Source organism: Brachypodium distachyon, chromosome 3 (genome assembly GCF_000005505.3).
Source record: "Brachypodium distachyon strain Bd21 chromosome 3, Brachypodium_distachyon_v3.0, whole genome shotgun sequence".
NCBI classification, from domain to species: Eukaryota; Viridiplantae; Streptophyta; class Magnoliopsida; order Poales; family Poaceae; genus Brachypodium; species Brachypodium distachyon.
The window spans coordinates 56,111,360-56,136,360 of NC_016133.3; the positions used below are offsets into that span (position 1 = coordinate 56,111,360).

Here is a 25,001-nt window from a genome sequence, read left to right on the forward strand (position 1 = left end):
GCTCTTTTGCGCTTTTGGGGGCAGAACCGTAATTCGGCCCAAGGATAAGGGGGCTCCCGCCTCCGTGCCACGTGCGCGGCCTTTCGCCAAGTGGCGAGCCGGCCCAGTTCCCCGTTCTGCCCCTCCTCTTCCCGGTTGCTTTTGTTTTCGCTGCTTCTCTCTGACGGGTGGGACCCAGGCGGGGCGTCTCGAAACTCGGCGCACGGCCTGGAATGGCATGGGACGGCGGCGCGGCAACGGGCGCCCCAGACAGATATACACGTGGAAACGCTCATTCTTATTTTTTCTCTCGAAATAAATTTTGCCAACTAAATAAGCCTTGGAAAAGTCAAAGAAATGCACATGACAGAGCATGCGCAGTTGTCACTGGCAAGCAGACGAATGAGATGGATGCCAAAACAAAGAAGAGTGATAAAAGGACAAAAACAAACAATGCTGGCAGTTGCCAAAAAAAAAATCGGAATCGTACTGCCAAAGACAAAGAACATTGCCGAAGCGATCCTCGTGGTTGAGTTTCTCGTCTGACGTTCCGTCAAAAAGAAAGTTCTCGTCTGACAACCAAGGAGACGTACGTATATTCGTTTTGTTTTCTATCCAACTATCCAAGGCCCTTCCAACAATAGAAACTGAGAACTCACAAAACCTCGTTGTCAAACAAAAAAGCGTCACCTATCTCAGAACAAAACTCTTTCAAAGGAGGAAAACGTAGTGTCCTACTTGCTCGGTACTCCAGTTTGTGCTGCGACGATTCCCTTATCCCATTATCCGAAACTATGAAACTCAGAAGCTGTAACCTGGGACCGTTAGCGTTACTTGTTTGAGCTGTCGTCGGAACAGGCTAATGACTGGCCGGAAGCCGTGGTCGTTCTAGGGTGTTTACGGTTGTACCCCCCATAGCCTGATCCGATCCATATCCAGTGCCAGGAGGGAATCAGCACAATGAGGGGAAGCAACGCCTTTTCTTGGGCCCCAGCCTTTTTCCAAGTGGATCATTAGAGCAAGAGCAATGTGAGGCAAGTCTAAAAAAAAGTTAGAAACGGGTCTAAAGAAACGAAATGTGCTGCAATGTGCATTTTTGTAGCTACTGCTTGTGGGACCCATTGTTAACAATTTTTTAACTCTCCATCACTTTCCCCAACTTTTCAGTCTCATCTTCCTCCTGCGGCCTGAGATGTGGCGATGGAGTCTTCTCCCCGTCCCTCACCCTTGGCCTCCTGCCCTGTCTCAAATACCGTCCACCCAGCAGGCGGCGACCGTGCTTGCGGCCGGACTTGCACAAATCCCGTCCACCCAGCAGGCGGCGCCCGTGGTCCTCTGCACAAATCCTTGAATCCATCAACAGCCCACCAAATCCCCAAATCCATCCTGGCGTGGGCACCGGCTCGAGGGTGGCCGGACTTGCGTTGGCTGTTGGCGATGCGATTTCGAGATGGTGCAGCTCCCAGCGGCCGCCGTCTCCGTTGATGAAGCCAACGATGATGCAGACGAACAGACCAGCACTGCAAGGCTTGAGGAGGGAACCTAACCCTGCGCGTGCGGCTCTTCGTCGCCGTCGAATCCCTCAGCCGCAGCTCTTCCTCACTGTCGAGATGCTCTGCCGCGGCCGCATCCGCCGACGAAGACGACTCAGCGGGATGTACAGTTCCGAGGGAGGGAGAGAGACGAAGCCCTCAGCGTGGGACCTGTGGAGTCAACAATTTGTTGGAACCGGGACAAGTACTAGAACCTGGTTCCAAGAAAAAATTCTTACGGTGCATTTGTTTGGGCTCCTAGGAGCTGCTCCAACAGCTTCTGCGCCGTGGAAGCTGGATCCCAAACAAACAGGTATTTCTGGACTAGCTTCTCAGATCCAATTCATTGGAGCGCTCCACGAAACTGTACTAGCAACGAGAATCTGGGCTGTGGGTGCTTCTCCAAGCCGCTGCAGATTCCGAACTTCATCTTTACCGAAATACCCTCCCACCAGATTACATACGACACCTAAAATGCCATGAAACGCTTCGTTTATGTTCTCTTCTCACCCCACCCAGACCCGACAGCATCAAACCCCGCTCTCCCCCAACCCGAGCAGAACAACGTCTCAGGCTAGGGTCCGCCGCCACCACCTCTATCCCTGGGCGCCGACGCCACCTGCCTCTCCGGCAACCGGCGCCGCCGCCCTCACCTCTCCCCTGGAATTCGGCGCCTACCATCTCTCCTTTCTCCCTTGCCGCTACAGACGCCGCCACCCTCCTCCGGCCGGTCCGGCCGCCCCTGCTCCCCCCAACTTCCTGCTCCCGGCGCTGCCCTCCGAGCTGGTATGCTGGACGACGCCCCGACCACGCTACCCTGCTCCTCCTACCTCGAGGATTGATTGCAACTAGACCTATCATGGTGTTCTGCACTTCCGCTGCTTGATTGTTCCGCTGCTTGATTGCAATCAGTATGAAGTAGCACTTTTGCCAACAGCTATCTATCGTGGTGTTGCCTCTAGACATAGTGCATCTCTTGATTGCAATCGGACTACAGAGAGATATAAGTTGTATGCAACGCTAATTTGCAATGCTTTGTTTCAAATGGCAATGCTTCTCTGTCTCTGCAAGCGAAGGCTGCACACACATTTTGAATTGAACATTGTAACGATTGCAGCTATCCACAAGATGAAGGCAAAAAAAGACAAAAATTGGGGTTATCCGTGTTTTGTGTATGAGAAATTTTATGTTAGATATAAGTGCATGCACCGTTCAAACTGTCAAATCCAGTAAAAAAAATAGTCATCTGAAGCAAAAAATAGGTTTTAAGCTCGTCGTTTATTGTTATGACGGTACAATCACCGCTAGTACCAAATTTACAGAACTACAGGGTCATTTCAGCATATTTTAATTGCAGCTGCAGCCGGACCAGCCGCACAAACAAACAAGTATCAGACAACTCCAACCTTCTAGCTGCAGCTGGCAGCCACAGCTGATTTTGGAATCTGCGGCTGTAGAATCTGCAGCTGTGAAGCTGCAGCCCAAACAAACACAACCTTAGCACCGCGGTGCTTCAGCGTTTAGCACCGGTTCTATAGCTTGTTAGCACCACTATAGCACCGGTGTTGACCAACATTGGGCTTGCTCTTACTGTATCCACTGTCCGGCCTCCGTGGTCTAAATCAACACTGGCAAGAAGGAGCTCTTTGGTTCTTTACTGATAATTTTGTTTTCCTGGCATATATACTTTCCAATCAGGATGACATCAGCCAAAGCATGTTTTTCTTTTCTTTTCGAAAACATCCGCCGAAGCATATGTGTCTATATTAAAATGTATAAAAAAAATACAAAGACGAGCAAAGAAATAGGCGTGTGCGCCGAGAGAATGATGAGTAACAGGGATGTTGAGTATTGTAGCTGTGGTCATTGCAGCTTAGGGCGTGTTTGGTGTCCTACACCGCACCTGCGTCACATCCAGCATGCAAACTGTTCTTTTTTTTAGGTAGCTTGCACCCCCTTCCTCAGCGTGGCCCGTGAGATGCAAAAGGAAGGTCCGAGCCAACCTAAGCGGAAATGTGAGAATTGGCCTTTTCCGCTTAGCCCGGCTCGCATTGAGCGCTCCCTCCCTCGATGCTATATATGCGGCTCTTCCAAGCCACCCCAATATCTGCCCTGCCCCACCCCTATCTCGACTGCCTTGCCCTAATTTTTCCGTCTCCTCCGCCCTGCCCCATTTCCGCCACCGAGATTGGGTCCGCCGTTGCCCTAATCCAAGCTGCCCAAGGCTTCGTCGATGCCTCCTCCCTGGAGTATGACCCTTCATCCTCCTCTCTTCTCCGCCCCATCTCCCAACCTCCATTATTTCGGTGGTGTGCATGATTTCGACCGTGTGCATGAGTTTTTTCTTTGTGATTTGGCTAAGAATTTCAGATCTGAAATGATAGGAATGTGATTTTTGGTTTGCATTTCTTTCTTTGTTCACTGAAATCATGTTTTGATTTGGATTTATTGGTTGAGAAAGATTCAGTTTCTTATTTGTTCAATTGTTCATACAAAAACCAACGATTTGCCAAACACTCATCTCTACTAGTTCTTGCATCAACTCGTCCTGGATAGATTTTTTCAGAACAACACCCTCAAGGCAACTCCAGCCACGCGACCCAAATCCGTGGCCAAAAGTATCCGTTTTGGTCTGTTTGGGTCGCAACACGGACAGATCTGGACCTGTTGTCCGGCTCTGGTTCGTTTGGGTCTGCGAGTTCTCCCAACGCGACCACCCATTTGGTATTTTTATTGGTCATAGACATGCGAGTCAGGAGTACAAAGGAGCAAAAGGAGAACAAACACAATGCAAAGATAATTTCCGTCCAGACTCAAACCATGACCAAATTTAGATCGAAAATGGATCGCGGCGGTGGGCCCGAAATTGGTCTCGTGGCTGGAGTAGCCCTCAGGCCTCAGAGCAAGAGCAATGTGAGGAGAGGTTAAATAAAAAGCTAGCACCGGATCTAGGAAATCAAATTGTGGTGGAGTGTATAGGATTCCTTAGACTCAACTTTTGGACCCACTTGTGGTATCTTTTCAGCGTGCTCCTCTATACAGAGAGGAAGGGAGGGGAGAGGAATGAGGTGTTCAGCATTGGACTTACAAAGTCGAATTATTGCTAGCACCGGTTCTTGAACTTGAGTCGAGTCTAACAACTTTTTCTTAGCTCTGCATGCTGCAATGGCAAGACCCGGGCCTAACTTTTCTTAGACCCTTCTTAGATATGGGTTTTGACCAACATTGTGCTTGCTCTCAGCCTGCATTTAGCGCTGTCCCCTCCCCTCTGGCCCGGGATGTTGATGGCCTGTTTCCAGTCGAGCAGTCGAGTGATTATGGGCCTTTTCCGCAACAACGACGGCCTGTTTCCAGTCGAGCAGTCGAGTGGTTATGGGCCTTTTCGGCAACACCGACAGGCCCAGGCCGTGAAATCGGATATCAGGCTTGATTGGAGTCCACAATCCAACCACAGAGAACGAGAAAGCAGTGAATACGATGAGCTGGAGCCAAGACAGGGCGACGCCTTCCCAGTAGTGCCCACTCGCTCGCACCTGTCACTCCTCCGGCGACTCCGCCGGGTCTTCCTGAATCCTGATTGCTGACCACCGCCGCCGCTTTCTCCTCTACCGGCAGCCGCGATGTCGGACAGGGGAGGGAAAGGTTACTACACCGCCCCCAGGGGGAAGGCCCTCGCCTCCAAGACAGGTGCTCTCCCCGTTCCTTCCCCTCTCCTTACCCTTTTTCACTTCCCCGTAATATTTCGGTCGCCGTGAACCAACGCGACCCCCACCGAACAATCCGGTGGTGTTGGACTCCCCCGTGGTAGTCGCGCACGATCCGATGTGAATGGCGGGGGATTAGGGTTTATAGAACGCGGAGGGTTTTGTTGTCGCGGTGCCTTGGCGAGTGGATATCCTTCTTTTTTTTTGGAGAAGGTTTGAATCCAGTGTGGTCATGTGATTTGGTTGTTTATTTGGCTTTTGATGGGGGGGTTTTAGTGTGCCATATCAATCGAAATATTTTTGCTGTTCTTAGGCGATTGGATTATCTGTTTGGTACTCCGTACCAAATTATTTTTGACAACTTTGCTATTGGCCGTATGACTCTCATGTAAGGCTGCGACATGAGTTTCTTTCGTGTCTCAAGGACAACTGAAAAAGTAGATTGATTGTTATGGCAAGGCAATGCATTAAGTTGCTTAGAATTGTGGATAACTAGATGTCTAGATGTTATGGAAGCAGCTCGTTAGATTTTGGGACTGCTTACCTTTAAATAAGTTAATGTACAGATCATTGTGTTTTTGTTCAAGTGCATTTGCATGGCTCAATTTGGTTGCTAAAGAATGGTCTTTTCTGTGAACGAGAAGGAATATTTGTGGATATCTTCCTGTGTGCATTGTTTGAAAGATCCTTTCTTTTTGTAGATTTTGGTGCAGTTCAGCACTTAAGCCTGGCCTACTTGGTCTACATTTCATGCTTGAGCTTCTTTGTGGCTATCCTTTTTTTATGGTTGAATCTACTCTTCAGAGGAAGATCATTGAAGTGGACTTGCCTGTTAGTGTAGGAAATCCAAACCTCACTATTTGGGTAAAGGAAGATCCTTGGATCCAATGTGTGAAGTAAAAATAGGAAGTGAAGTCTATACCTGTTGTGAAATATCAGATACCTGATATGCTCATGTTGATTAAAGGAAGGTACTTATGTCTGCTGGGAAGTTTTTTTTGCATCTAAGGCTCCTACGGTACAATTTTTGTCATTTAACTGTGTGATCCTGCTATGTGATCATTGATGACTGTGTGGCTTCATCCAAACGAATGGCATAGGCTTTGAGAAGTTGAACTTTTACAGTTATGTATAGAGTTTGACTGATTTCTTAATTACTTTATACAGGAACACCGAACGGAAGGCAGAACATTTCTGCAAATGCCCCAATTGTTCTTTCTGATTCAGATTCTGATTCCGAAGGTAACAATGTTGCCCAATTTCATGATCAAACATTTTCTAGGAAACAGTTTAGTCATTGCATTAAATGTAACTAGCTAAATGCTTGTGTGTTGCTGCAGAAGTTATTTTTTTTCTGTAGTGTGTGAATTGCTTGAACGCTTGTGTCGTCATATTCCACAACTTTGAGCAAAATAAAAAATATTTCAAAATATAAATCGATGGAATCAGCATGCCGAAAGATTGCGAAACATATGTCTACAGCATAGAAATGATAATGATTGTGGTAATTTCCTACCAAGTTAACAGGTAATCTTGGGTGAGCGTGAAAAGACCGCCACCAACTCACATCTTTATAAGAGTAAAGAAATAAAGACTTCAATTATCTTGTGCACATGTTTTATGACTGGAGGACATTTGGCTGGGCATGCCAAGTCAGATGTGTTCCTGCTGTTCTGTTCGGAGCCATTTTAGTACGCCGAAAACGTACAACCTTCAGTATTTGCTTTTGTTATAAAAATATCAGTTCTATCCGCTATCACATAATGAGCCACATTCCTTGTGTTTCTTTGTTTCCATTAAGTACATGTCATTTCTACCCTAGGACATATTAGTAGGAGAGAGAAAACCTTATAGTTGGAATGGCAGTTTGTGTTTCGATAGAATCATTTGACTAGAAGAGTCACATAGGGTCACTGCCTACTTCTCTCGGCAACCTTCATAGGATTGATCAATTAATATAGAAATAATATTGTCGGATAATTATATAGCATGTCTGCAGTCCCACTTTGGTTTTATTTGCATTACAATGAATGTGGACAGAACTTCATTTCCTTTGTAGTTGAAGTATACTGCAAGTCACTCTTGTATCACAAATTCATGGGTGTGTAACAGATGTAATTATCGAGCCGCCTATATCATGATCATTCTGCAGTATTATTAGGGAAAATATGGGATCACAGTACAAACACGCATAAGTTCTCAAAATTGCTGGATAATTAAATAAAACTCAATGAGTGAATAACTGAATATGAATAATATGATGCCAACCTACACGAACCTCACATATCACCGCCTCTTCTTAGGTTTTCGCGAAGAACCGACTCCCACACATTCCAAGTCAAATGGGAAGGCTTCATCTGATAGCCTAAAAACTGGTGGGAAGGCTTCATCTGATAGCCTAAAAACTGGTGGAAAGGCCTCATCTTTTTCTAATGGTATGGATACACAGTTTTTGCCCTTCTGCTGCACATTTTTCCATTCAAGAGTTGCCGAAATATTGAAATTTGTAATTACACAATAAGTTGCCTTTCTATGGTATTATATTTCTTGCATTCGTGTATTATGTTTTCATAGGAGAAGCTGGCAAAGGAGGGAAGACATTTAGTGCCGGTAAAGGTGGGAAGGGCTCTGCATCCACTGCAATGCCTGCAAAGTCTGATGCAGAACTAAAGCTTGAGCTTGGTCAGTTTCCGTCAGTGAAATATCCTCTGTTTTTCTGGCAGCTTATTTTTATCCTAGTAAAACTTAGTAGTCAAAGTTTTGTTTAGTAGGCTCTTTGTTCGAGAAATTCTGTAGAATGAAATCTTATGTTTTACATCATTTTTAATGGCGCACATCCAACTTTCTGATGACCCTTCTGTCTAAACAAAAATGTGCAGGCTAAACCTGCAACCTTCTCTATCTATTAATTAAAGGTGTCCTGATGATATTTTCTTTATTATAATTGGTTGCAGATATGCCTTCAAATTCTAGAATATTAATGAATTGTGAAGCAACTGAACTATTGCAACAAATTCACGAACATATGGCAATCTTATCAGAGGATCCGAAGATAAAAATTCCTGAGTAAGATCATTTGTTGTTTTAAGTTTGGTCTGTCCCGCCAATCACTGTTATGTGGTGTTCCGGTTTGTTGGCTGAGTAGACTATTCGTTTACTCTGTCTTGTTGTATCTGCAGGTCATTCGACAGGACTTTCCAATTTGCAAAAGAAGGAAATCATTTCACCAGTGCAAAGTCTGTGAAAGAAGTGCTGGAGTATCCTTAGTTTTGATTAATAACTATTAGAACTTGCAAGTTATTATACAGTTAAAAAATTTCGTCAAGCAATCGCTCAGCAGTTTTCTTCCTTGACTAGTAGCTGCAGTCCTCTTAAAAAAAGTGGTGTTACTGATGGCGAGGTTTGTAACTTCTTTTCCTCTCACGTCCTTGTGTCTCACTTCCCTCGTCTCAACATGCAGTGGTTTGTTGTACTTGTAACAGATATGCATGATAGCGAACATTGGACCTGAGACCATCGAAGAGGTTTATGCTCTAGTACCATCCCTCAAGGTCACTGTCTTCTGTTGGCATGTCAAATACAGTACTGTTATTTCTAAGTTGACCTATTTGCACATAATTTCTGAAACTACAGATACCCTTTGGATCCTTGACTAGAAATAAGTTTTTCTCAATCGACTTAGAAATAGGCACTCCCTTCCAAATATATGGGATTTTTTAAATGACCAGGAGCTAAGTCATGCAAATCCAAATTTATTTACACAGGCGACTAGGTCGCTCAATGAAGACCTGATTACGGAGGCTCTTACTGCCCTCGCTAACATAAAAGCCCCCAAGTGAACAGGTAAGCCCTTGGTATATTTCTGAATCACACATCAATCTTGATTGCCCACCTTTTTTATTGATCTAAAATGACAAATCTCAAACATATATGCAGCTGATCAAGCGACATGGAATCCTCGACGCAGTCTCTATGGTGTTTGGGTGTTCATCAAAATCAGATCATGTGTATGTGGAAACCGTGCTGTGGCCATGTGCACGCTCTTGGTCTGACTGGTAGAACTTTGATTTTTGAAAGCTAGCTTATCTAACTGCAGATTTAGCTAGAATGGTTGGAATGCTGTACTCTGAATATCGAAGTGGCACTCATGGTGCAGCTGGCCTAAACAATGAAAGCTGTTGCGGCCTGTTTGTTTCTGCGTCTGTCTGTATTTTTCTGTTTACTTCTTTCTGCGTTCGGTCTCTTTTGAGTTGTGGTTTCCAGACCTAGTTTTGGGTAGACCATTTTACAAACAACATTTTGAAGTGCAATTTCCAGACAATTTGAAACTATTTTTTTTCGGTAGACAGCTCTAGTTGGTTACATTAATTGGTAAATAAGTGATTTTAGTTATAATTGTGTTCGTTCAAAAGGAGAGGGGTAATATAGGGGCATCGAATGTAACGAAACGAGCACCATGTCTGAAAGCATGGACAAGCTATGCAAAACCCCTCATCAGGTTTGTCGATGGCTCGTCGCCTTTATCACTGCTTCGCGGGGTAACCGAACGGCAGCGGTGTCACGTCGTCGCTGAGCGGGCCGGCGTGCCGGAACCCGTACGCCCTGAGCACCTGGTCGTCGGCGAAGTTGAGCGCGCGCCGCATGCCCTCGTCGCAGCTCTCCCCGGAGTAGTCCTCGTTCCGGTGCCCGCTGCACGGCTGGCACCCCGTGAAGTGCGTCACGAAGGGCCGCCTCCAGCCCTCGACCCGTGAAGCTGCAGCCCGGTCTCCGCGGCCACGGCGTGCCTCCCTCTCGGCGCGCCGCTTCCTCATCTCCGGCGCCGCCTGCCGCTCCATCGCCTCGCACCTCTTCGAGATGTTGCCGAGCCGCGGCACGATCTCCAGCCAGTAGCCCTCGAAGTAGTACTCGTGCTCCAGGAACACCTTCTGCCGCCACGGGCTGCCGTCCTGCTGCAGCAAGTACACGAGCGCCGACTGGTCGTCCGACTCGTTGAACGCCTTGTCCTTGAACGTCTTCGTGAGCAGCGCGCCCCAGCGTTGGTAGTCCGGGGAGTCCGGGCCCATGGCGGCCCAGGCGTCCATGAGGTCCAGCGACCACTGGCAGTTGCGCAGGAGGAAGACGCCAGCGTTGAGGCTGGTCCAGGACGGCCCGGCGGCACCGGAGTCGTAGACGAGGCGCGGCCAGCCGTGGACGACGAGGTTGTGGCGCCGGTAGCGGCGCAGCGGGAGGCGGAAGTCCATGTCGGTGAGCACGGCGTCGGAGTCGACCCACCAGACCCACTCCGCCTCCGGGTGGGCCACCATGGCGGCCCGGACCAAGGGGAGCTTGGCCCAGTACCGGCCCATGGAAGGCCGGAGCAGCGCCGTGTTGTAGAGCAGCTCCACGCCGTTGAGGCGGCAGTAGTCCAGCTTGTTCTTGAGCAGCCGCGTGAGGAAGTGGTCTCCCCGCGGGGCCCCGCACGGCGCCGGCTGCGACCCGGACACCATCAGGACGCGCTCGCCTTCGCCGCGAGCGGCATGCTGATGCAGTAGCTCCGGGTGCGCGCGGATCCACGCGGCGCGCTTGGCGTCCCACCCGGTGATGGGGCGGTCCATGGTGTACGATACCTCCGGGTCGTCGTAGAACGTGCGAACGCCGAAGGACGATGCCGATTCGAGCTGGATTGAGGCCCAGTAAGCGTCGGGCAGGGAGAAGAAGGAGGAGGCCGTGAGCAGCAGCACCGTGGCCACCGCGGCGCCGGCGGAGAAGAGGAGCGCGTCGCCGAGAGCACGCGCCATGCCTGCAGCCTGTGCCGGCAATGGATGTCGTTGGCTTCGATTCTTGGCTGCTGTCTCGGGGGTGCGGTGCGTCTGTGTGCGAGAGCCAAGAGTGCAGGGCGTGGCCGTGGGCATGCATGCCAAATACTACTGCCGTGCTGGCCATGGCATCGTGAGAGAGCGTGTAAAGCCGCGCCGTTCTGGCGTACGCGCGGGTCGTTGCGTGCGGGGGCGCCTAGCGGGTGGCATCACTTCAGCACCGCCATGGCGGGTGCGTCCAAACTACAAACGGGAGCTGATGCATATACGCCGACGACCGTGCCTGCGCTGCAGCCGAGATGTATGTGTATATGGTGGACGGCAGCTAAGCTAGCCACCCGGGCTAGCGGTATAGTTCTGGCTAGCTAGAAGCCTAGAACACACCGTGCAGAAAAGCTTTTACACCTTTTGTTTTGGAAATGTTACGAGTACTTCTTTTACATGTACTCCAGAACGGAAATAAATGGTACACTCTTTAGATCGAGAATGGAAATGATACATTTCGGTTTGTTGCTATCCTGGAGAAAAGAAGTTTCGTAGTCCTTGCTGTTGTCAGCCCTTTTTTTTCTCTTTTTGTCTGAGAAACATAAACTGGAAAAGAGAACTGAAATACGAAAGCAAAACTTCCGTGGTTGCATACAGAGAAGCACCATGGTCGACGAAACAGAGATGGAACGGAAAAGAGGGAGTAACTTGGAGATGGAGTGTAAATTGTGTCAGATGACAAGTGTTGTGCTGCATCAGAAATACAAACAGTGCGACACGTGAGTTGGACAATGGCGGAGCCTCTATCCCCCCCTGCCGCTGCCTGCTGCCGCGCCGAACCGCATGGCGCATGCCCAGAGTCGAGTCCAGGCCGAGCAGCTTGCAGGGTGCACCAGGCTCCAGGCATGCCATGTATCGCTGCCAAAAGCCCAGATGCCCGGTACTTCAGCATCGGGGCCATGAGCCCATGACGACCGGCTACCCTCTTTCTTTTCTTTTTTTACCACTGACGGCCGGCTATCCTATCTATTCCTATACGAGAGTGAACAGAGTTTTTTTTTTTAGAGAGATCCACCCTTCGCTCTCGGGTTTTTTGAGAGCTTTAGGCAAGATAAGGGATGAAAAATATACCTTTTTTCAAATACCATATGTTGAAAATAACATGCAAATCAAGTCCAAACTCAATACGTTTGGACAAAAAAATAAGAGATAAATATACAAGTGGATTGTGTCCCTAGAAAAAAAAAGCAAAGCATCATAGACCTGTCTTATTTTCTTTTCTAAAAAGGCCAATGATTGATTATAAAAAAGTATAAACTTGTCTAAACAAGCATCATATAGAAGCTTTTCTTCGCAGAAATAAAGGTAGACTTAGCAAAGTATAGCTAATCCCACAGGAGCAGAGGGGCTTGACGCAAACGACGACTATCTGTCCGTTTGTGGAAAATCCCACAGGAGCAGAGGGGCTTGACGCAACTAAGTTCAATTCGAGCTTCTGTCGGCCACCGCCACTAAACTGATTCACAAACATCTGTTCGTTGCTCTCTTCCTAATTTTTTGTGGAACTAAAACCACGACATGAATTTAGGAACGGAGGGAGTAGATAAGATATGACATTCTGATATCCTACATCTCTATCCAATATCCATGCTTTTGTGTTGTTCTTCACTGAAAAATACTTCCTCGGTCCCATATCAAGTGACTCAAATTTGTTCAAATATGAATGTATCTATGTCTAACAAGCGTCTAGTTACGTGTAACTAGCAAAAGACTCGTGCGTTGCTACAGAACAACAGAAAATTGTATCAGAACGTCAAATTAATTGCCTCAGGCTCATCCCATCGCCGTCCAAGTCCCGTGTGGAGCCACCGGCGCGCACGAGCCGGTGGAGGCGGTGGTCAGGGCCCGCGACGGATCCGCGGGTCCGCAGCCGTCTTCCTTACATGGACGACGCCGACGCGCACGAGCTGGTGGAGGCGACCAAGAGTGGCGGCGGGCGCCGGCGAAATCCCAAGGGATAGTAATTACTGTGCCCGCGCGTTGCTACGGGTCAATAAAATCACAAACTATCTGTGTAGGTAATTCATGGCGCTGTCGAGGTCGGCATGCGGGTGTGGTGGCGTAGGTTGTAAGATGGAGTAGAAAAAATCGTGAAAAAAACTGGAGGAAAAGAAAATAACAGGCAATGGCATATTGGTTGTAATTTTAACTGGGGAAAAAAAATAACGAGCAGTGACATATTGGTTGTAATTTTAACGAAGTTAACTTACAGCGACCGCGACCGTACCATCACCACCAACTTCAATTTAATAGATAATAATAGAAATAATAGATAGAAAAATACTTAAATACGGTGAATATACGCGCGGAGCGCTCGGACCGCGCCCTGCCCATCCGGCCACCGCCAGTACTGTTCGTGCATTTTGTGGCACGACACGTGGCCGGAGGCAGAACTAATTTCAGAGACACGAGAGGACCGTCCAAAGTTTCCTGTTAACCCATCCAACGTCTTAATCTGGAACTTCAAAATCAGGTCGAACAAATAGCTACAATATCAATTTCAACTTTTGGAGACATGATAGTGCTATATTCCCCCCGATTCCTGCGCAATGCGTGGCGCACCTGCCGCCGGGCGCCCAACGTGCGCCGGGTCGGGCGGACGTGCCAGTGGGAGACCTGGAGGAGCGGTGCGTAGTATCCATAGCCTATCACCTTGGCTACGCACAGTACTACAAGTGGGGTGTCCTTTTCCAATGTCCACCTTTTTTTACATGAGGCTTGCATACTTGGTCACTTTTCAGTACGCAACTGAACTAACCATTCATCGAATGTTTTCTCATTGCCTAGCTGTTTTTTTGTACGTCCACTTTGGATAACGAGGTGTATTACTTAATTATCCACTAACGTATTGCATGGCATGAGCAAGTCGGCAGATCACTTCACTCTCTCTCTCTTTTTTTGAGACGAACAGACTTCACTATCTCTTTTTTTTTTGAGGAAAAAGACTTCACTATCTTGGTCGCAGGAGACTGCCTCACTTGCACAAATGGAACGGAGTATTTGTTCATTTCACTGGTGAAACCTTGCGGTTCCTATCCCGAAGAGACAACTGCTAGCAAGCAGCCAAAGCACTTGGCTTTCTTTAATTTCCCTAATCGCGTCAACGTGTAATTAATAAACGAATAAGTCTCATCAGCCTAGATCATCTTCAGGGTCCCTGAAAGTGTTGCTCGCTACTGCAGCGCTAGCTTCATCAGCATTGCTCTAGCTAGATCAGGTTACCACTGTCTATAACTAAACTCTCGAGCGCAACTGCGCAAAAAACAAACAATAGTTGGTGGGCGGGTAAGTGGAGTGTCACTGTGTGAAGAAGATAAGCCAACCAATAATTGCAGACTTGCTGAATTTGGACGGTGGACGCTAGCTAGCTTGACTTTATAGGCTAGCCGGAGGTTCTATACATCTATAAGTTCGTCACGTCATCCGGCATGGGTCGTCGTCTTTTACAACTCATCCACAATGTGATATGCCAATACCAATAGCTCCGAAGGCTCGAAACAAAATATCAGTGGCTCCGAGGAGCCTGAACATATAATTCACATCATCGATCAGCGCTAGTTAGAAAGTGGCTTCTGATAGGTAAGCGAGCATTTCTGGATGATCAAGAAAATCTCTCTTTCGTGCGCGTGAAGAGTACTTCTTCTTTCGACCGGGCAAGAGTTACTTTTATCTTTCCTGCGGTATTTGAAGCAAATCTTCTCGTATGCAACCGAAACTTCCTGGTACTCCATTACCTTTCCCTCGATAAAATCAACTTCGATTAAACTTGAAGCCTTTGCTGCCTTGGAGGCCGCACGTCACGTGCATGCTCTCATGTGCGTCCGTACCGTTTCCTCCTCGGCCCACGCTGCCCCTGCCTGCGCTACGCCCTTCCGCTGGGGCACTGCTAGTCCGGACTTCCGAGCCGTGTATACTGCTAAACGCAGCCTACATCTGCACCGTCGGATCCGATCTCAGAATATTAAAGTACCACCGCATTGACCTCTCGAAGCAAATCTCCGCGAGAAATGTTTTCCTTTTATCCCATCTTATCCCATCTTAGAAAAAAAATACTAGTTCTGATAGGATGCATACTTGGAAAGTAGACAGGGTTTGTGTTCAGGACCTCGAGAAAGCCTAATATTGCAGAACTTGAGGTGCCATGTCCCTTGATAAAAGTTTTTTTTTCAAGAATGCGATCCAGTGGGCGCATCGTCGATTAAAAAAGAAGACGGCCAGAAAACCAGTTACAACACCACGACGCCAAAAAGGTTGCACGATACAAACGCAACTTCACGCAGATTACAACACACCATACAACAACCGATGTCGACAAGGACTCATCTTGTATCGTCTCCCGACAAGAATGGCGAGGGGGCGGTACACCGAGCTTCAAAGCCGCATCACAACCGAGGAGGGAAACTTCCCGAGACCAATTCCAACTCCGGGAAGGCACAAGCCAACGCATCGCCCGCCCATAAGTGCCTACGAGTCGGCGAGAGAACGGCGGGACCAAACCTGACCAAAGGAGGCGTCGACCCAGAAGAAATTTCGACGACGGCGCACATAGTGCCCCGGAAGCCCAAGCTCCGAGCGGTGGCCGACCGACTCCAACTATCGCACTAAGGACTTCACGATCCACCTAGACGGTTGCGCAGTGATGCTTGCAATTCTCTAGTAGCATCTCTCATCATAGATTGACAAGGTTTAGACCCCTAACTTTGAACTGTTATTTTTCTAGGGAGCACTTCGTGTTGGTCACTGTGGTACGTACGCATGCATCTCTCGGATTGAGCGATGTTGCCAAGCACGTATAGTTTAATGTACAACCGCCGTTGTGTTTGACCGTCAATTTCGGCATAGTCCAGGCTCACTTCTATCTCCATCATTGTGCTGTTGCGCTTTGTGGTTGTCTTCTAGCTTAGACCGACGACTTTCCGACTTCTACACCAAAAACACTTTCCTGGTTCGAAGGTCCAGAGACAACATCGATTGAGCTAATGGTGCGTCACCAGCAGCAAGTGCAGAGGAAGACGATCGTATTTCCCAAAAGACTTGTGTGTACTACTACATAATAAAGCGAAACTGCGAGGGTGTAGAAGCGAAAAAACAAAATAAGAAAACACCGCCTGCACCTCGACCTCCAGCTTCTGCATCCTTGCATTTTTTCCAACTCATTCTCCTCTTCCCCACTTCTCCAGATCTACTCCACTGCCGCCTCCCATGGCGTCTCCAGCCGGAAACCCTAATCCGAACCCCAACAACCCCAATCCCCCCTTCGAGGTGTCCATGCTCTTCAGGCCGCCTCACAACCCCGCGCCTACCGCCTCGCCCATCTTCCCCGGTGCCGCCGGCCCGCCGCCGCCATCCGGCCCTTACTCCTATCCCCCGGCCACCCCTCCCTTCCACCGCGGCCCCTACCTCCACTACGCACAGGACCCTCAACCCCCTATGCCTCGCCCAGCCATGTCCTTCCCCATGGCAAACCCAAACCTGAACCCGAGCGCTAACCCCGGCGTGTCACCGGCCCCCAACCCCGGCGCCCGCCTCATGCAGTTGCTCGGCAACTCCGGTGGTTCGGGCCACCTCGAGTCCGCGGTATCATTGCCCCCGCCGTCGTCGGAGTTTGCCGCCACGCTGCCGCCGCCGCTCCCGGCGATGCCATCCGCGCCGCCGGCGAGGATGTTGAGCAGTACCAGCAGCAAGGTTCCGAGGGGGCGGCTTCTGGGTCGTGGGGACAAAGCAGTGCACAACGTTGACTCCAGGCTGCCTGGAGAGGCGCAGCCACCTCAGCTGGAGGTGACGCCGATCACCAAGTACACGTCGGATCCAGGCCTCGTGCTGGGCAGGCAGATCGCTGTGAACCGGACGTACATCGTGTATGGGCTCAAGCTGGGGAACATCCGTGTGCTAAACATTAACACCGCGCTTCGCTCACTCCTCCGTGGCCATACACAGGTATATAGTATAATGTAATTTCAGAGAAATAGATTGTCTGTTAGTGCGAAAACAACATAGCTAATGCAAATGTGTCCTGCAATATAAGCGCTCAAGGAAGTGATTGTGAATATTTTATGTCAATATTTCCCAGTATTGTTAGATTGGTGCGTACTACTCATTTTCACGCGGGCTTGTGAATCTTACTCAGTATGAAGTGCATTTGTTATTTATGCTTTGCGTTACTCTTTTTCCACAGAGGGTAACAGACATGGCTTTCTTTGCTGAGGACGTACATCGTTTAGCAAGGTATTGTGTACTGATCAATAAGATAATCTGTATTTCTTCATAAAATTCCTAGTTAGGAACACAGCAAAAAGGTTGTCTTCCACTCTAACTTAGATTTCACATATTTAACATTGTTTGGGGAGCTCACTCCTCTTAAGTCCTACTACAAGATACCAAATACTTCTCAATGTTTTTGTCTCTTTTGTGGGCCCTATATGCTAATTTATTTGTTTCTACTGCAGTGCCAGTGTAGATGGGCGGATATATGTGTGGAGGATAGATGAGGGGCCTGATGAGGAAAATAAACCACAAATTACAGGAAAGATAGAAATTGCCATACAGATTGTAGGTGATGCTGACTCGTACCACCCAAGAATCTGCTGGCACTCTCATAAGCAAGTAAGGCATTACTTGCATTACATTTACCACCTGCAAGTTCATTTTGCATCTCAACTTACTGATGGAGTTGCATGTTTACCCTGCAGGAACTTCTGTTTGTTGGAATCAGGAATTGTGTCTTAAGAATAGACACAACTAAAGTGGGAAGGGGAAGAGACTTTAGTGCGGAAGAACCAATTAAATGTCATCTTGACCAGCTGATTGATGGTGTCCGCTTAGTTGGTAAGCACGATGGTGATGTGACAGATTTGTCCATATCTCAATGGATGACCACCCGACTGGCTTCAGGATCAAAAGATGGCACGGTTTGTATCAAATATCCTCCTATTTACTTGGAAAACTTACTGTCTGAATGATCTGTTTGAACATGTAATTGGATCAAGTATTTTGCTGAGCAAAATGGAAGCTTATTTCTTCTTTCACTGAATAAATAATTCAATTAAGCATTGACTAAACTGTAACAGAACTTTCGGCAATAAGTTTGCAGAAATATTTAATTCTATTTAGTATGTTAAAGATTTGTTTTCTTGTGCTGGCACAATGCCACTTCCTCTTAAAAATGAAATCAAAGTCTTTGTCGCTGAGTGTGTTGTCTAGGGTTGTTTAGATGGGCCTGCCATGAAGTATTCTGAAAATAGTCCATAGAATGATCTGTGGTTTTGACTGTGCCCTTGATTTAATGGTTTTGACCATGTTCCGTCGTTCCTTGTATATGAATACAACATTTACCATGTACAACTATTTGCAAAATATTGATGAATTTAATTTATCCTGCTATGTTCACCTAAATCTAGATCTCATGGCTGCCGTCTGTCCAAATCTTCTGTGCTAAAAAGCTTGATGCTGTCTGGTTACTGCTAGTAGTTCGCTTGGAACTAGCATCAGTTGCTAGCTTAAGCACTAATTAGGCTTCTCAACATCTTTTGACTTGTTGGTCTCTTTTTCCCTGTTTGACATAATGTGATCCGTCAAAGTTCTATTCATCCTTAATAAGCCCATTCGTAATGCATATTTTTTTATTTTACAGGTAAAGATCTGGGATGATCGCAAGTCAGTGCCTCTATCAATTCTAAAGCCACACGATGGTCAAGCTGTTTACTCAGTGGCCTTTCTTACAGCACCTGAGCGCCCACATCATATAAATCTTATCACAGCAGTATGCATCCTTACACAGATTACTCTGTTTACGCCAATACTTATTCCATTTTACTTTTCTTGGGGCATCTGGCTCTGTTAGTTTTTCGCAGAATAGCCATGCCGAGCTAAATGATATGTCCATCAACTTGAATTTGCTATTGTGTCAAATGATTAGGCCGCGTTGGGTTGTACCATTCCCTGGAGGTATTGGGGAGGAATTGAGCTGCAATCCCATCATCCCCTCTTGATCCCCACCGGGAATGGTACAACCAAACGAGCTCTTAACGGGTACATCTTTTGTGCAGCAAATCTATTCAGCATCCATCTACCAAACCAGTGATAAATCAGTACTATATTGATATCTATTTTCTATACATATTAAAAAGACCATATAAGGTGCTTGTACGGTTTGAATTCTAAAAAAGCCTAAACGGAATAGTAGGTGCCTACAATTGCTAAGGGCCAAAGTCTGGTCATAATTGGATAATCTGTGAAATGCTATATTTATATAACGTTCACACTAGAGAATCTTCTTTGTAGATATTCCACATCTGTTAGGACTTGGGAGCAATGAATTAATGTGATTCTGCTCTTCTAATCTTCTGAGAAACAGAACAATTAATTGTGCATTTTGAGCAAATATGTTGCTACAGTACATCTTACATGCTATTCTGGTTCTTAATGCTGCAGGGTCCTCTAAACCAAGAAATTAAAATTTGGGCTTCTACTAATGAGGAAGGTTGGTTGTTGCCAAGTGATTCTGAGTCTTGGAATTGTACCCAGACCTTGGAACTTGTTAGTTCTCTGGAACCAAGGGCCGAGGAGGCATTTTTCAACCAAGTCGCAGTGCTACCTCAAGCAAGCATTATTTTACTTGCAAATGCTAAAAAGAATGCTATTTATGCTGTGCATGTTGAGTATGGTCCGGATCCTGCTTCTACTCACTTGGACTATATAGCAGATTTTACAGTTGCAATGCCTATTTTAAGTCTCACTGGCACACATGAAAGCCAACCTGATGGTGAGCAGGTTGTTCAAGTCTATTGTGTCCAAACAATGGCCATACAGCAGTATGGGCTGGAGTTATCACTTTGTTCGCCCCCATCTGATACTACTGGACTTGGAAGAGACCCAGCTATTTCACGTGTCTATGAGGCATCTCTGGAAGGAGTAGGGGCAGAGTCATCCATGGGAACTAGCATTGCTGATTCTTATACCGTTGGTGCTTCGAGTAAACAATCAACTTCTGATCAGTCTACAGGTAAAGCAGTTATCATTTCTCATTTGGTTGGTTCAGTTGATTAAGAGATGTGTTTTTTCTTGTGACTTGTATGCAGACTTGGATCATAAAGCATCAGCTCCACCACTTACATATACAGAAGGTGATGGTTCTGCACATATTCCGTCTGCTCCTCTTGCATCAAGCATGGATCTTGCTGGATCAGGACCACCACTAGGCAACAGTGACAAAGACCAATCAGATTTTGATTATTCAAAGAACCGAAACATTGAGCCAGTCACCTTGACTAGGCAAGACACACCCATGCCAAAACCGCTTGCCTTGACTAGGCAAGATACACCCATGCCAAAACCGCTTGCCTTGACTAGGCAAGATACACCCATGCCAAAACCGCTTGCCTTGACTAGGCAAGATACACCCATGCCAAAGGACAATTTAGGGAAGGATGAATTAAGAGACAACCACAGTGATGTTAAACTGCCTCCAAATCCGCGCATGATGTTTAAGGTAGGAGGCAATGCTACACATCTCATAACTCCATCTGAAATTATATCAGGCGCTCTATCTACTGCTGACAGCAATCAAGTCTCTAAGTCTGATGGCGCAAAAATCCAGGATGGTTCTATCAGTAGTCCTCGGATTGCAGAAGTAGAAGCAAAGCATGTTAATGAGAGTAAACCTGATCATGATTTGGAACCTGAAGCTGTGAAGGAAGCTCAAGTTTGTGAGAGTTCAAAGAAAGCTCAAAATTCGTTGGAGCAAACTGTTGAAATGATCAGTGAGCGTTCAGTAACAACAGATAAGTACAGCGTGGAAGAATCACGGTCGGCATCTGATAAACTGGTTCCTGAGCATACTGGTGCTACTGGCGAAAATGTTTCGAACAAAACTGTGGAAATACCAGTGAAAAGCGATTATCCCTCTGCATCTAGGGAGCAATCTTCCTCATATATCAAGGAGAAGGAAAAAGTTCTTCATCCTCAAGCATCTGGACAATCATCACCTTCTACAAGCGCATTTAACTCAACTGAGTCTTCACATGAACCTTTCAGCAGTTCATACCCTCCTATTGATTCCTCTCCAGAAGTTGCTGATATGCAAGCGATGATGCAACAGGTGATCATCACATTAAACTATTTTATTCTCAATGCACGGTGAGGTAGCTTTAGTGGAATGTGGTGCTTGTTGTATTGTAAAGCTCTGTTTAAAAAAAATGCTGGATATATCCTTAACAAATTTAGTGTAACACTTACACCATCTACCAAGTTATTCTCTAATCCAAGGTTTTGAGCTTTGAAGATTGTGGGCTGCACTGTCTTATTTGGATGTTAGTTAGATCTTGCTCAAGTATTTTTATGTAAGATGGATTTTGTAGAATGGTGTGGTATGCAATCTTAGCTTTTGTAGCACTTGAAAATAAAAACATTACAGGAAATCCTGGTCAAATATTAGTGCATGCCAAAGTGAGAGTAAAAAATACTTGCTTCAATTTTCTAAGTTCACCTTAAAATTAATTTTGAATTGTTTCGCCACTTGTCTAACACTATTGATAGGGCGAGAGAATTCTAGGTTAACTAAGGCTTTCAGATCAATGCTGGAAGCATTTGACATTATGTGATTATGATTTATGAATTTTCAGTTTATTTACTGCACGCTTATGTGTCTTGCAGTTAGTAGCCATGCAGAAGGACATGCAGAAGCAGTTAGGCACTATTGTTACTGCTCCTATTGCAAAGGAAGGCAAAAGAATTGAGACATCTTTAGGCCGTACCATGGAGAAATCTGTCAAGGCTAGCATTGATGCCTTGTGGGCTCGTTTCCTGGAGGAGAACACGAAGCGTGAAAAGGCTGAAAGAGAGCGAATGCAGCAAATGACCACTCTCATCACAAACTCAATAAGCAAGGACATTCCTGCTATGTTGGAGAAGTCAATAAAGAAAGAAGCTTCTTCACTCGGACCTATTATTGCACGGACAATAACACCTATTATTGAGAAGTCCTTGGCCTCTATTGTTGCTGATTCAGTTCAGGTTGTGCCTAATTACTTGTTGTACTTGTTCTTGGTTTTGCAATTTCTACTCTTGCTGACTGTGTACTTTTAGAAAGCGGTGGGTGACAAGGTGGTTAATCAGCTGGACAAGTCTGTTAGTGCAAAACTTGAAGCTACGCTTGCTAGGCAAATCCAACTGCAGTTTCATACATCTGTAAAACAGAATCTTCAGGTATGTAGCCTCTTTCTTTAGATGATAACCCACCAGCCACTGGTATGGTATGTAACAATACATTACTCTTGGCTTTTTTGTTGGGCATTTGTCTCTTGGTAGATTTATTCAGTTCATTCTGATATGAAGTTTGCTGTGGAGTCATTTGTTTCTTCTTTGGTTTAAATGGATACATGCAGGATGCTTTACGCACTAGCTTTGAGTCATTGCTCGTTCCAGCATTTGAACAATCCTGTAAGACAATGTTCGAGCAAGTGGATAGTGCATTCCAGAAAGGAATGTCTGAGCACGCTGTTGGTATTCAGCAGCAGGTTGAGGCAGCACATACTCCATTGGTGTTAACTTTAAAGGTAAGTTTGCCAACTCCCAATTTATACATTTTTTGGAACTATCTGTTCTACACTTTATATTTGTATTTGGAATGGCAGGAAACACTTTAGTATGCTCATTTTCTATCCCAATTGTATCATAACAAAAATATCTTATATACTTGAATTATTTTTCAGGAAAGCATCGCTTCTGCCTCGTCAATCACCCAGAGTGTTACATCAGAGTTACTTGATGGTCATCGCAAACTTTTGGCACTGGTTGCATCTGGGAACTTCAAGGCACAGAATACAAATGTTTTGCAGCCCAACAATGGCCCTATCACTGGTCCCCCAGAGGTGCTGAATGCTGGAACCTTTCAAACTTCCATAACAGTTCTCGTTATGATTTATTTATATACATCTTTATAAAATATGCCGTGACCTGGCTAAGCCTTTTTATGTAGTAATATTTCATCTGGGTTCACATGTCTATTTGAAATGAGGGTTGGAGTCTTCAGGCTTATTCCTGTCTCAGTCTTTAGTTAAAGTACGGTGAATGACATTAAGAGTGTTTATATGATTTTCATGTTTCTTGCATTTTGGCAGGTTGAGGCTCCATTAGACCCAATGAAGGAGCTGGGAAGACTGATATCTGAACGCAAATTTGATGAGGCATTTACTGTGGCGCTTCAAAGAAGTGACGTCTCCATCGTGTCTTGGCTATGCTCTCAGGTATCTTTGCCCTTCTGGGTTACTCGTCTAATGCAGAATGGTGACTTTAGTTCATGATAACTTGCTTATTGCTGGAACGAGCCTGTGCTGGATTTGTGATACCTGTACGCTCTTGTACAGGTTGATTTGCGTGCATTATGTACAATGGTCCCAGTCCCTCTAAACCAGGGAGTCCTTCTAGCCCTACTACAGCAGCTGGCAGTTGATATTGGCACCGAGACATCCCGGAAGATTCAGTGGATGACAGATGTTGCCATGGCAATCAATCCGACAGACCTGGTGATTGCCCAGCACGTCAGGCCTATCTTCGATCAAGTCTACGCCAAATTGGCGCACCACCGATCACTTCCCAGCACCAGTCCATCAGATAGCAGCAATCTCCGCTTGCTCATGCATGTGATTAACTCAGTTCTGCTTAGCTACAAGTGATTCTAATTCGTGAGACACTCACTGGTGGCTGTGGAAACCGTGGGAACTATGGTCTATTCTTTCTTTGTATAGAGAGAAATTTTGAAACTCAAGGTGAACCAAGAAGGGAGATAAAACTGTCACCAAGAAAACTCGGTTGAGGTGTTACACCTGGTGTAAATTAGGCTTGTATCGGACTTAAATTGGAGTATTTGGACTGCAAGTCTATTGTTCTTTAGCAACACAGTCGTCCTTTGTAGCTCCCAAGTTTTGATAGTAGTAGCAGCCGCTCTGCGTAGCAAGAGTCGTTAGCGTCCAGCCAAATATTGCAACACAGAAGATTAATGTTTTCAAGCGTGAAGAAGCTATGCTGGTTTTGTTTTTATGTTTTTACCATCGTCGTCTTACCAGTCTCTTATACTCCGTAAAAGATTGTGTAGGCTGGTATTCACAATCATACGTGGTGAAATACAAGGCGGAACAGTGAGTTGTTGTAGTTTCCTCCATCGGTGAAATAGACACTGTACTAGTCATAAATAACTTCCTGAAAAACAAGACGGAACAGTGAGCATTTTCAACATTGAGTTCTCCGGCGGCTGTCCTCTTGGCCCAAGAACTCTAGCATTGCAATTAGAACTAGGGACTAGGGGCAGGTCATGGGATGCCATAATCTTCACCTTTTTAATTAGAACTAGGGGTAGGTCATAGGATGCCATAATCTTCACCTTTTTTATTGTAGAGCAAACGTGTCTGATAACGTACTGTGAAATGAAATGAATGAGAATCTGTGTTCTATTCCATTGATTGATGATATATACACACACACACACATACATACATACAGACATGTATATATACACACACATATGTAATACACATATATATACATATATATATATATATACATGTATATATACATATATATAGACATGTATATATACATATATATAGACATGTATATATACAGGTTGAAGGGGGCACCAATACATGCATTGGTGTCCCAAACTTTTGCCTTCGCGTCTCAAGTTTTTCAAAACTTGGGACACGAACGGTTACAGTAACTACCTACTAATAATTAAACTAATTGATCATATATTATTCTCAACAGGATGGATATCTCCAATCCTTTTTGATCCCATGAAAAACAAGCGCCGAAGATTAATACTAATTAATAGTTATGTTCGAGAGTAGAACAAATTTCTAACTAAACAGCAACGCTTGCGATTAAGACCGAGCTAACAAATTTCTGGCAGAGCATAACTTATGTAGACGAAGTAGCACTGGTACTGATGGGTA

The 25,001-nt window shown here is 46.0% G+C and overlaps 3 protein-coding genes across 3 annotated transcripts; 2 read left to right on the forward strand and 1 right to left on the reverse strand.

Moving 5' to 3' along the window:
* The first annotated feature begins 4,972 nt into the window (after positions 1 to 4,972).
* On the forward strand, positions 4,973 to 9,417 carry LOC104583855 (DNA-directed RNA polymerases IV and V subunit 4). The gene is made up of 10 exons (XM_010237707.3): positions 4,973 to 5,198; positions 6,383 to 6,457; positions 7,519 to 7,650; positions 7,790 to 7,897; positions 8,170 to 8,281; positions 8,395 to 8,472; positions 8,582 to 8,615; positions 8,698 to 8,766; positions 8,980 to 9,058; positions 9,152 to 9,417. Exons 1-9 carry the CDS (start codon positions 5,132 to 5,134, stop codon positions 9,052 to 9,054), a joined length of 750 nt encoding a protein of 249 aa, XP_010236009.1. The 5' UTR covers positions 4,973 to 5,131; the 3' UTR covers positions 9,055 to 9,058; positions 9,152 to 9,417.
* LOC100830631 (probable glycosyltransferase 7) lies at positions 9,321 to 11,100 on the reverse strand. Its single transcript, XM_003570427.3, has one exon. It carries the CDS (start codon positions 10,990 to 10,992, stop codon positions 9,739 to 9,741), a length of 1,254 nt encoding a protein of 417 aa, XP_003570475.1. The 5' UTR covers positions 10,993 to 11,100; the 3' UTR covers positions 9,321 to 9,738.
* A 5,083-nt stretch (positions 11,101 to 16,183) lies between these two features.
* On the forward strand, positions 16,184 to 24,096 carry LOC100830941 (enhancer of mRNA-decapping protein 4). The gene is made up of 13 exons (XM_010237709.3): positions 16,184 to 16,992; positions 17,231 to 17,280; positions 17,502 to 17,658; positions 17,745 to 17,963; positions 18,686 to 18,814; positions 19,486 to 20,056; positions 20,133 to 21,151; positions 21,706 to 22,065; positions 22,138 to 22,257; positions 22,437 to 22,607; positions 22,764 to 22,922; positions 23,172 to 23,297; positions 23,418 to 24,096. Exons 1-13 carry the CDS (start codon positions 16,258 to 16,260, stop codon positions 23,724 to 23,726), a joined length of 4,125 nt encoding a protein of 1,374 aa, XP_010236011.1. The 5' UTR covers positions 16,184 to 16,257; the 3' UTR covers positions 23,727 to 24,096.
* The last annotated feature ends 905 nt before the right edge of the window (positions 24,097 to 25,001 follow it).